We start from the raw sequence: 12,861 nt of genomic DNA on the forward strand, positions 1-12,861 counted from the left end.
TCTTTTTACACCTCTCCTCCTCTGCCCCCAACTTCCCTCTCACTCTCCTTTGGTTTGGCACCATTGACCGATTTCATCACAATGTGGCAGATTCCCTCTTCTAGGTTGCGAGTGAGAAGCAGATGAATCAGCTCCATTCTGACTCATGTGCATTCCCCATTTCTCCAACAGTCACCTCCTCCCATCCCAAACTGTTCCCACCTATCTGTCTCCAGCTTGCCTTGGCTATCCTGCCCAATCTTCGACTACCTGCTACCACTGGCTGACCTGGTAGGTTCTTTCCAGAGGCCCAAAGTGCAGGTGACTCCAGTTGCCTGCCCCTTTTCAATCTGGCCACAGGGGCTTTTGGTATTTTCTTAAAGAAAGAGATGGAAAAAACCCACAGAAACAGCCCCTGGAGTTGCTGGTCCTCATTTACCTCTGGTGACTGCCTGCTCTTGAGCAGCCATACTTGTTCTAAGTAAAGAAAAATGTGTCATTTCCACGAGTGACTTATTACTAATGACACCATCACTGGGTTATGTGGCTCATGCCACAAAAACCCGTCAAACACTTTTAGCAGATTCCCATTTTAAGTTGTGGTGGAGGGGAAATTTCTTGATACAAGCATTTGGCAAACTAGGTCATTCTCAACTGGGCATATTTTAAGCTGCTCTATATCATTTCCCCCTTTTTTCTCCCCTCCTCTAGTCCTGCAGAACTAGCCCTGTGAGACCTTTCTGAAAAGTCACTTTCCATGGGTGAAGGTGTGTGATCTCACCAGAGAGAAGTGAAACAACGACAGTGGGTATCTGGTTATGGGTGGGCAGAAGCAAAAGCATTGCTTTCTTACTGCTGGTGCTTTCAGTGCCTTATTCTCAGTTGTCTTCCTCTGGTGGAAGCCCCCTACCCCACACACAATCTTTGCCTCATGGGCAGATGACAGCTGAACGTGTTTCCCCTGGATGCCTGGTGCATGAAGCAGCTTCATGTACAGAGAGCTCCACAAGAGTCTTGTACCTCCCCTGTGTCTTGCTAAAGTTAGAGAGTGGGTTATGTAAGAACAGAAAAGCCCTCAGAGCTTTCCTCCTTTGAGCGCTTATGCTTGGCACCTCCAAACTTGCTTAACTGAGCAGTGTTTGGACCCAACCTGGCTAGTCCCATTCACTTGGCAGCACACCTGGTTTCTAGAGGGAAACTGGAAGGGTGCATACACTTGTAACATAGCAGGGATCCAGCTGACTGCTGATTCCTAAGGCCAGACTCATCATTTATTCTCCTCTTGCAGTCAGGGAGCTCTGCACCAGCAGCATCTCACTTGCTTCTTCAAGCAAGGTTCTGCTGTCCTGTGGTTCAAGATCTCACATCTGCCTTCGCTGCACTCTGCTGAATCAGGCTAGATGCTCTGAAACAGCTCTCTGGAATTGCAGAAGGGAGCAAATTCTTGACCTTCCCCTCCTGATCCAAAAGTACTGCTCGACTTCTTTCATCTATATGCCTAAAAGAAGCAAGCAGCCTGCTCCGTCTGTGCTGCCCACCACAGGGGACCGCTCATCCATCAGCTGTGCAGCAAAGTCAGCCTCTCTCTCCACAGTGCAAAACACAGGGGCAGGCAGAGCCATCACCCCTTGTTCCCAACCTCTCCAAACCCCCCACCCCAAAGAAGCAAGCCGGCTGACCAACCTCGCATATCCCTGCTCTCCTTCATCCTCCGCACCCTGATTTTCAGCTTCATCTGCCCCTCGTGCATGTCTGTCCAGAACTGGTCCTCAGGAGGTGCGATCATCACATCCAAAGGCATCCAGGCAGCTGGGTTACGTCTCACTGAGCCACCTCTTGCCCTAGCAAAACAACAGCTGGCGGGCCAAAAAAAAAAAAAAAAAAAAAAAAAAAAAGCCACCTCCCTCCTTCCTCTCTCTCACAACCCCCCCCAAAAAGGAGCCTAAAAGCCCCCCCAAAATCCAGATTGCAGGAAAAATGAAGAGGGGGTGAAGGAGAGGGGAAGAGCTTTTAAAACCCTTCCCCAGCACAGCTGCCCGCCTCTTGCCTCTCCTCTCCCTCTCTGTGTGTGTGCAGCTCCGGCTCCAGCGAGCCTGAATGAGCTCAGCACATGAGCAAGAGCCCTGCTGATCCACCAAGGAGCAGTCATAGCTAACGGGTCAGGCATGCAACCGCATTCCTTACTCAGCACACAGACACGCAGTTTAACTCATGGGCTACACGACTGACATATGGCTTGCTGAGCTGCTTAAAGGGGCAACAGCCTATTTTTCCCCTCCCATCAACCCTGTTCCCTCTCAAACAATTGCTGCCTGGATGGTGATGCAAGACAGACAGGTCCCTCAAGCCACAAGGTGCTGCAGGCAACAAGACCTTTGCTACACTTGCACCAAGCACAGTGTGCTTAGAGTAGCTGAAGCTTGAAAAACGGTTTGACGGTAGAAAGTGCCATACTGTCAATCTAATGGAGCGGTTCTCAACTTTTTACTCAAGGCACCCCTCAGAGAATGCCAGCTCTTGCTTCTCATTCGTTTTTTTGGCTACAGAAGAATATTAGAGCAATCCTTCTGTTGCAAAGAACTGAGAAAGACCATACCAGATGAGAAAGTTTTTAACACTATGGATTCCTGGTTGACATCACTGGGTTTATTTTGTGAAACAGTGATAACATCATGCAGCACCCCACGGCACTCCCAAAAGGATCTCAAGGCACCCCAGGGTGCCACAACACCCCAGTTGAGATTCACTGCACTAATGCCATGATCAGGCATTCATCACCATGGCACCTAAGCACCAATGCAAGTGCTAAGAAAGCTGCTATTACTTTGGGCTGCAAGAAACCTTTCTTCTGCCCCAAGTGCTCTTCACAAGCAAAAGCAGCAAGAAAATCTCCTGGTTGTCTGTTTAATGAGTTGGCTTTCTGCTTGTGTCAGCAAATACAAACAAGCAGGAGTTATGCCTCGTACAGAGGAAAACAAGTTCTTGTAATTAGCCATGCTGATTTTATCACAACCCCTCCATAGCCTGATGCTGGCACGACCCTATGTTCAGACTTCCCTTGGAAGTCCTAAGGAACAGACTGCAGCTTCAAGCCCACAGGAAGAGGTCCAGGAGGGAGCTTATGGCCACTGAAAGTCCTGAAGTATTCAGGGAACCTGTCTAGTTGCACAGGGGACCCAATCCTGAGAGCCCATCAGCTGCCACTAAAGCTAATGGGTCCAATTTTATGTTGTCTGCAATGTGTAGTCAGCGCAAATGACATCCCATGGTGAAAGGCAATAGGAAATCCTGCCCAGAGGATTCAGCCTTGAAGTTCACCTTTGACAAAGGAGGTGGGTTTTTGCAGGACAGATGGGCCTCAAGGCAGCAATGGCGAAAGAAATGGAAATGGGCTTTTCCTTGTTGTTCTGCGGGGAAGTATACAGGGCAAGGGCTGGTTGTGGCAGGATGGGCTAAACGTCTGTGAGAAGTCTTTTTTGTACAGTACATTCTAAGGGGCAAGGATTGCCAACAGGAAGGATGGCCTGGGGCACTAAGCTTAGGACTTGGGGAAACCTGAATTCAAGTCCCTGCTCTGCAACAGACTTCTACAACTGGAAAGTCCTGACTGCAAGAAAAAAGGCACAGGAACAGATTCCAGAGACATCTGTAGGCTGGGTAGCTCCAGTCCATAATTCTTCCACATTCCCATTTCTTTAGATCCTAAAATACTACAGTGAGACGTTAGTGTTGGATTGAGAATACTGCAAGACCCCAGAGTGCTCACTTCAGTCCCACAGCAATACAATGGCAGTTGGCCTTGTCCAGCTGACCTGCAAACATCCCTCCATCTGATGGAAGTTAAAGCTAGGGCTGAAGGGGCAAACCAGTTCACATTATCACATGGTTCTTTCTATGGTATTTTATGGCCCCCATCGCCCTAAAACCTACAAACCTCACAATCTTTAACGCATTCATTCATTCTCACAACACCTCTGAGAAGCAGATAAATGAAATGATGTCCATTTTACAGACGGCAAACATAAGGCAGAGAGAGAGAGAATTGCGTCAGATCACACAACCCTGTGGCAGAGAAGGGACTTGAATTCAATCCCTCAAGTGTAAGGCCAGGGCCCTAACCTCCCCTATCGTTCTTGGTTTCTATACCAAGACTGGAGACGGACCACCCACAAAGACTCTGATAAGGGGCATTTCTGGTGGTATTTTCCAGCGATACAGTCACTCATTCACAAGGTCCTGCATAGAGACCACAGAAGTCACATGAACTACAATTTACTAGGGCTGTGCAAAGCTTTGGGTGGCGATTCGATTCAGAAGAGATTCGGTCCGATTCGGTGGCCGAATCCCCGAATCCAAACCGAATCAGGGGACCAATTAAAGGTCCGAATTGATTCAAAGCTCTACAAAACTTCAGAAAAGAGTTGGACAGCTTTGATGATTTGGGCAGTGCCTGGTGGCTGCAGCAAGGAGCTGCAGCCGACTCTGAGCTAGTAAGCAGGTGGTGGGGGAGAGGAACTGGGGGAGCAGGGAAGGGACCGGGGAGGACCCCTGCCAGCTCCCCCAACTCCCTTCGCTTCCCCATGGCTGACCTGCCTGCCCCAGCTTGGTACTTTAAAAAAAGCCCTGGTGCTCACTGGGTCCTGCCGGGAGGGGGGTGATCCCCGCTGCCCCCCACTGCATCGGGGGCTCTGCACGAGTCCCCCGACCCCCCCTCCCACTCCCCCAGCCCCCCCATGGGTGGCCTGCTCAGGCCAGCTATGGCCCTTTAAGAAAAAAAAGCCCCGGGACTCACAGCTCCTGCAGTGGCTTTGGGGGCTCGTGAAGAGCCCTCCACGTGGTGCGGGGCAGCAGGGATCGACCCTTGCCAGCAGGAGTGGGGAGTCTGGGGGAGGTTGGGGGGGGAGGGTTTCTTAAAGGGCTGGAACTGGCCTGGGCGGGTCACCCGTGAGGGGGCTGGGGGCTTGTGCAGAGCCCCTCACACAGCATGCGGCAATGGGGGCAGTGGGGATCGCTCCCTGCCTGGCAGCACCCACTGAGTTGGGCCCTTCCCCTGCAAGTGCCAGGAGCTGGGGTAGCCATTGCCAGGTTGGAAGAGGGGCAGAGAATGGGCCTGGCCTGGCTGATTTGGAGATTCAGCCAAATCGAATCACTGTCCCCTGAATCAGCCAAATCCGAAGCGAATACTAGCTGCTTTGCACAGGCCTACAATTTACAGTCACTCTCAATCTGCAGCAGAGTCAAACTACCAACATAGAAGTGAAAGACTCCCTATCTCCTGAGCCACTGCCTCTCCTTCCTGCAAGACACCCCTCTGCACTCATAAAGTCCACTGGAGGAGCCATGTGTGCTCCCTTGGTTGTTTTTTTTTTCCTGGTGTTTTACACCAAGGGATCTGAGAGTTTCAAGGTCTCATTAGTGCTGGAAAGCAGAGCCATGCCCTATGTATGCCAGAGGACAACTCTGCTGCAACCAGGTCCTTCAGTGCACTTGCAGGTTGGGCAGGACCATATTACACCCCTCAGACAACACTTTTCAGTGGTAACATGGTGAAAAAGTTACTGTACAAATAGCCAGTTCTCACTCATAATAGGGCTTGATTCATGAATCATCAGAGATGATTCTAGATGGGATCAGGAACCCAATTCCTTCTCTTTTGGGACAGAGGCAATTGCCCCCTTTTCTTCCCCTCACTCTTCAGTCTCAGCACTTCTTTCAAGGTTTATTGATCTATATCCAGACTTCCAGAAAAAAACCGCTCAGGATTGGAGCACGTGGACAGGACACATTGTTTTGCTGAAACCCTGAAGCTTTACAAGCCAGGGAAACAAAAAAAACACCCAAGGTTGAGTTAGATGCGGGTGACTTCTGTGTTTTTCCTTAACGTGACATCACATGAGATGAAGTCATGGTTATTAAACAAGCTCCCCCATCCCTCCTGGCCCTGAGTGGAGCCAGTGTTCTAGTGGGGCTTGTTATTGTAACAAATATGGCTTGATTATTATCAGATGTGGGTCAGAGGTTGGATAAAATTCAAAGCATGCTCTAACAAGGTGGGGGGGGGGGCAGAGGGAGGAAGGGGAAAAAAAAAAAAATCAGTGTTCAAACCCAGAACAATACTTTGGAACTCAGTCCTATATACTGCTCTCTCTTCTGAAGAAGCATGACATCAGTGGACAAAGACCAAAAGACAGATCCTGCCGTTGCGTGGTCCTCCCTCTACTATGCTTGCAAACGTGACAAGGGACTTGTTCACAACACTGTTGAGAAGCAACATAAAAACGGATTTCACCACGAGACACAGGTTGCCTGGGGCACTGTTGAACAGCCAAGTTCCAAGGTCCTCCCGAAGGCTGCAACCAGTTCCTACAGCACACTTGCATTCATGGTTTGAATAGGACCACTATTACACATTCGGTGACTGTGGCACTGCCTGGACAATCTGCATTGTCCATGAGTAACTCTTAACTCAACTAGAGGAATTACTGGGGGAAATTCTACAGCTAGGACTGCACTTTGTGGTCATAACAGCCTTCAAAGCTAAGAATGTGTTTGTCTTCCTTTGCTACTCACTAATTTACTGGTGGGAAACTGGCTCCCTTGTGCCTGCGAGATCCCAAAGAAAAGTTATTTCTGTGCTGCCAGGTTCCCGCAGGATGAATTTGGTTTCTGGCTTAGGCCAGCATGGATGGGGCAGCTCTGGCTGGTCTCTGCATGATGCTGGCAACGCTAGCTCCAGGCAGGATTCTTTAGAAAAGCCCTACATCTGCACCCACCCTCGCCTGAATGACATGCGCATGCAGCAGGCAACAAAACCCCTCTTCACCAGAAACGGTAATTAACTCCAATTCCAGATGAAAATTCCTCCCACATAGAAATACCATCTGCAGCCCACCCATCCACATGCAGAGAGCCCTTGTAGAATTGCCCCTTCCTTCCAGATCTGGCTTCTGCAGGGTTCCCCGTTCCTCTCAGCACCAGTTTGGGTAGAAGGAAGGGGAAGAGGCATTCCCCCAGCAAAGATGCTGTTTCTCATGTGGACCACCCACACCAGACTATTCTGCACACCAACGGGTCAGAAGAGATTCTCCTCCATTGGAAGACAGTTATTGCAGTAGCTTGCCCTGGGTCATTCCCCCTGGCACATCTCACTTCAAGCGTCTTCAGAGATGGGATGTCTCACCCGCCGGTTTTCTCCTGACTTAAAGAAAGAGTGCTGAGAGCTACAAAGCAATATCAGGGGAAGGGGCTTCTTCTTAAAGAGGAAGAGCAGTGGAAAAAAAGGAATCCACCCTTTCCAGGGAGGTGATGGAAGCACAGAGAGTTAGGATACGTCGGTGGTGAAATCACTGGGCTGGGATTCAAGACATTTGGCTCCAATCTTTGTCCCTGCTCCAGACTTCCTTTGTGACCTTAGGCAAAGCCTTTAATTTCTCAGTGCCTCAGTTCTTTTGGGGGGAGAAATAATTCCTCATTACTCCCACCGTTTACCCAGCTTGCTTATTTCGACTCTATCCTCTTTGCAGTAGGGGCAGCCAGTCCCTATGCACGTGCCCTCTGCCAAGTAAAAACAGGGCCCCAGTCCCAGTTGGGTCTTCCAGGCAAGATCAACAGCCGTCCCCACAGTAAATGCTAATCAGGAAGGCTGCAAATCTTCTTTGCTGCAGCTCCACTGAAATCAGCAGCATTACGCCTGGGAGGAAACTAGGCCAAGATGTCTGCAGCACTGAGGAGCAAAGAGTTCCTCTCTAGCACTTACATGCATGATGATTGTACCTACAGCGTAGCAGCAACTCAGCTGGGGATGGTTCAGCCTTTCCTCCCCACCCCACCCCACCCCACCTCACTTTATAATAATTGCAGTTGCAGACTTTTCACACGGGGGAGACAAGGGCCTCAGGAAAAGGGGATGTGGAGGAGGGGAAGCTAGTCTTCTCCAAAGGAAGGAAATCATAACTGGGCACAGGTTCCTGTCTATCAGGATTTCTTACTGGGAAAGTTTCCTTCCTTCCTTTAGCTTTCCAGAAATGCAACATGAAATGACATGACGGTTTTGTAAGTTTTGGCAATAAAAACCCTATCATCCCCTCCCTTTTTTCACTCTGCCCCCATCTCCTGTTCAGGGTCCAATTGTTAAAAACGCAGCCTGAGGGAGGTAAAAGCTCCACGGAGTAATTATAGAAAACAAGTCCTCTGATGACAGCGTTACTAAACAGGGATGTTTAGAACATGGGTCTGGAATACAATCAGCTCACACATATGTGACCTGGCTTAACCCTCCCAGTGATGCAGTGTTGACTCTTTTCTTCTCAGAAAAAGCAAAGACACGGACAACTTCAAATGCAGGGATGGGGTGTGGTGGGAAAGGGTGGGGGCGCTACCAGGATGCTACACCTCAGCCTGAATAGACTACAATAAATCCTTCTGTGTATACGCAGGGGGATTTGAATGTCATTCGCCGACCCCCACCCAGTTCAGCTTTGATCAGCACAGAATGCACCTAGGTTTGGTCACACCCCAGAGTGAGGATGGGTTGGTAAGGCAATGTAGGACCTTCCAGTAATGCCAGCCTCAGTGATGTCCATTTCTAAATAGTTTATATTCATCCAACACAGCAGCAGTCAGTGCCACAGATCCTCTCCTTTGGCCAAGTTGAGGTAATCACTCAGGATTTTGCTGCAGTGAAGAAAGCAGCTCCTGTTTCAGACCTGAGCACAGTTGTGCATGGGAGGAAAGGCAACTGGCCAGTGGGGCAATAAGAGTTAAAATACAGACCCCTAACATTACAACTCCACATCCATGTTTGGAGGCCTAAATAAAACGGCCTGATTTTTAAAAAGTGCTGCATAGTCACCACTCTTTACTGAACTCAAACAGAGTTCTGGATGTTTGACCCTTCTGAAAAATCAAGTGTCCAGGAATGGCCAAGAACAAAGCAACACTGCTGATGGATCCCCCCCAGGCGCTGAAACATAGGCACTCTGAGAGGTCAACCATGTCAAACCATCCAGCTAGGCAAGGTGAGGTGGGATCTACTGACACCTACTTTTTCTTCTTTCATATGGCTGACTTGAAGCAACTACTAAAAGTCCAGTTTAAGGTTAGTTAACCAGTCTAATGCTGGTCTTAAGGAAAGGGAACGTATCTCTGCAATGTCACTGTCAAATTTATAGAGAGGCCAGTGTGTTGTTACATGATCCATAGTTTGATCAGGATTGCCACAGTGACACCTGTATTTATAAGCATATAGACATGCTGTTATGAGTTGTTCCAATTAGAACGCATCAGAGCAGGCTCGATTAACTGACTCGAATGAGTTCTCGTTAAAACACTCCCATGGCCATATTGAAATGCAGAATGCCAAATACACATGATATTGTAGCATTCTAATTAGAGCAGCTGTCCAGGAGTCGCTCTAATTGAGAACCACTGTTCGACACACTGAGGCAGGGGAAGGCTGCAGCTCCTTTCCTTTCAGAGGCTGGCATACAAGTCACCCTCACTGAGGAATACAGGCTTCCTGAGGTTTGCCAGAGCTTGGCCTTGGCTCATGAGAGCTGGTGCAGTTGCACTCCAAGGGTGCATGATATCCAGGCCTGGTGCAATTCTGGCAGAGATCTACACCAAATTTACTTTAACTGAGGATCTGCTTGGCTGGGCCTACAGGAACATGCTTCAGGAGAGAGACATGCACAAATGCAGAGGGCTGCATCTTTCAAAATTGGTTCAGGAGGAAGCAGTGGGACTTGAAAGGCAGATGCATGGCTGTCACTGAGGGGAGAACAGGGGCTGGTAACTCTAAGTGCCTTGGACAGGCAGCCTGCACCACAGTACAATTAGATTACCATGGAGCGCTCGATTACTAGAAAATAGGCTGAATGCTTTAAACACATGGGCATGTATTTTTCCAGATGCTGTTATCACAGCAGAAAGGGCCAATGCCTTGACTGAACACAGCCTGTATGACAGCAGCACTCTCCAGCTGCTGGAGAAAGGAAGCATAGTTTGGGGTGGGGAGGGAGGCATAGGGATATCTGTCACGATTGTCCCCTGCAGGAGTGTTATTTTGTTCTCCTCTGACAAAGGCAGGGAAAGACACTGCCCTGGAAAGAGGTGACATTTCAATCCACTTAACACAGCACTGGCAGGCCTCCATTCTGTCAAAAAGCTCGCTGCTTCTCACTTCAGTGCAGATGGGACAGTGGTAACGATTGGACAAAGGCAATTATTCCAATTTTAGAGTACTTCAACATGTACAAGAGCACAGTCCTAACACTCCTGAGGCTGGTTCTTCTCTGATAACTCCTGGGTGTTGCAGAGGTAAAGCCTACTCACAAACAAAGTATCTCATCTTTCCCTCTTGAAAAAGCCAATGCTGGGAACAGTTGTGTGTCTGGGCACTCAGAAGGTGCTCTCTGTGGCAGGACCTCAGCTTTAAACTCCCTGATGCTTGAGCTTTAAGGTGCAGTAAACAATGACAGACATATTTATCTGATAGCCCTTTGACCTATACTTACCTAGCAGGGGAAATACTGTGACCACTAAGGTGATTTTCCTAATCACTGGGGATAACCGCTTTTCTGGCACGGGTTAGTATCCGCAGAGTAATGTATAGTAAACCTCCCACTTGCTGCTTCAGTGGGAAGATCTTGGCTTTATGCCCACTTTATGGAAACAGGAAACTCTTCCCAAGCTTGCTCCTGTGGCCATACAGCCGAGGGCAAGCTAAACTCGGGGGCATCCGAACCCCAAGCCTCTGGGCTTGGGCCTGCACGTAGGATGTTTGCCAAATGATTTGGAAACATCTGAAGCCCTAGGATGGGGTAGAGGATATTTGCCAGTAGTAGGGCCACTTACGGTTCTCAACTGACTCACAGATTTGGACTTGATTTGGCTTGGAACAAACTCCCCCCCCCCCCCCCCAAAAAAAAACCTGATATCCCACTGAGAGGGAAAGAGCTGTGCTCATCTAAATGTACTGCACTCCTTTGGAGCAGACCCATTTCAAAGGCTGGATTCACCATCGTCCCGCACCTTGTACAAAGTGTGCGCAAAATGTGACCCAATCAGAACAGCAGCACGCCATACCCCCATCACAACATGCAGGTTGATGGCAAATTGGAACGCAGTTTCAATGGAGGCGTACTGATTGGCACTAGCTAAGAATCTGGCATAGAAAGTGCTTAAAGAAATTGCTAGATAAAACAGAGGCTCCTGCTCAGTGGTCTGAATGATCTTATTTTTCTTAAGCATATGGCTGTATAGACTCAGCCCCATCAACAATACTACCTTGGATCTACTTTGGCCCACCAGAGCCAACTTTAAGGTGAAAGCAAGCCAGGGAGAGCATGCTGTGGTATTAATATGGAGTCTGAAGGCTGACACAGGGTGCCTTGGGGCTCATATGGCGCTGGATAGCTATCTGTGTAGGTTTGGGGAGACATAGTTCTGCTTTCAGAAAATTGATCTGGAGTCACAGCCTCCCTTCTGCTACAATCGTAACTAAACAAACATTTTTGATGCAATAGCTTAGCTAGCCCTCTGGAGAAAAGATGGTCTCGTACAACAGGGCTTTGTTTCACGACTGGAACTTCTCACCCCAGCCACCTCGCCACAGCCACAGCACTAATGCGGAGGGCCTGATGCATTCCCCATTCTGGGGGATTCCGGACCATTTTGCAGGCTGTCTGCAGAGAGAGCTCACTTCACCCACCTGCAGAGAATGGCTGGAGCAGAACGCCGCAGGCAATTAGCAGTCATGGCAAGAAGGCGCTACAACTGTTCAGAACAGGAAGAGGAATACTGCATCCCATTAAAACCATGCAGGGAAAGGCAGGCTGGCAGAAACTTAATTACCGAAGCTGGAATTCAGCCATGAAATGAAATTTAAGATAGTTTCTTTTGTGACAACTAACATGGGACCATTAACGACCACAAGTGGAAACCCACCGCTTCCAGCAGCATAATGCCCTCCAGCTGGAATACCAGTTTGATGCTGCCATAGACGGTAGAAGAGTGCCACTTGCTGATTCACAGCCTGGATTTAGCTTTGAGATCTTCCACCCACGTGCCAATGCAGCTTCTTCCCTGCCTCGCTTCTGAGATCTTACAAAACCATGACCCTGCATGGCACAGCTGCAGGCTACACCACTGGGGACCCTTATCTGCCAATTAATTGACAAGTTAGAGTTAAGAACTTGAATCCCAGTGCCCTGGGCATCTTGGGCAAATGCTCTGCCAGCTGAATAAAGAGACCTTCTAGCAAATCCATGCAACAGAGCCAAGTCATGGTAGTTCAGACCAAAGCTTTTCAGAAAGTCAGCGACACCACCTGAAGGCTGGAACTGATTTCTATCATTACTGGGGCACCCTCAGCCTCCATTTATCCCATCACAGAGCTGCCCCATCCACAGGCTGCTGCCAGCCACAGCAGCTAGCTAGCAGAGGTGTGCACATGTGCATGCACACACTTGCCAAAACTGCAGAGCACCTGGTGCAGGGACCCAGGCATCTTGCCATACAGAGCTCACACAAAAGAGAACTGCCCAGGGGATCTGAAACATCTCAGGGCTGATGACACAGTCCAGACAGTTGCTATTTAACATGTTGTCTGTATCACAGACAATAAAAGAAATCTGCCTACTGTGCTCAGGAGTAGAACAAACACTACATGCTTCAGCCAAAGTGCTAGTGTCCCATGATAGACAATTAGGAAATAACCTGCCCTCTGGGAAATTTCCCTTTCAGCCCCCATCAGTCAACTTCCAGCTTACACCCTGAGCCATAAGGGGTTCTCTCTCTACCTAGTCTAACTGGGTATATAAAAATACCTTGATGCCATTTTTGATTCCTGCTAAGCTCTTCTCTTTGGTAAAAGCCATGACA

At 49.0% G+C, this 12,861-nt stretch overlaps 1 protein-coding gene across 7 annotated transcripts in view; it reads right to left on the reverse strand.

Moving 5' to 3' along the window:
• Positions 1-12,861, reverse strand: part of DUSP8 (dual specificity phosphatase 8) — a 78,212-nt gene that overhangs the window by 17,296 nt on the left and 48,055 nt on the right. For 2 of the 7 annotated variants that reach the window (XM_090032467.1, XM_090032465.1), the window contains exon 1: positions 1,663-1,759. The exons of 3 other annotated variants lie outside the window; for them this stretch is intronic. Coding sequence is in view for 1 of the 4 variants with exons in the window: in XM_090032464.1 (XP_089888590.1) it covers positions 1,663-1,780 (118 nt within the window). In the remaining 3 variants the exon portion in view is untranslated. Of the gene's footprint in view, positions 1-1,662; positions 2,096-12,861 lie in introns of those variants that run through there. 2 more of the 7 variants (XM_090032464.1, XM_090032466.1) reach the window with 2 other exon arrangements.

The sequence above is a fragment of the Crocodylus siamensis genome, chromosome 2 (assembly GCF_052110815.1).
Source record: "Crocodylus siamensis isolate JL-2025a chromosome 2, ASM5211081v1, whole genome shotgun sequence".
Taxonomy (NCBI): Eukaryota; Metazoa; Chordata; order Crocodylia; family Crocodylidae; genus Crocodylus; species Crocodylus siamensis.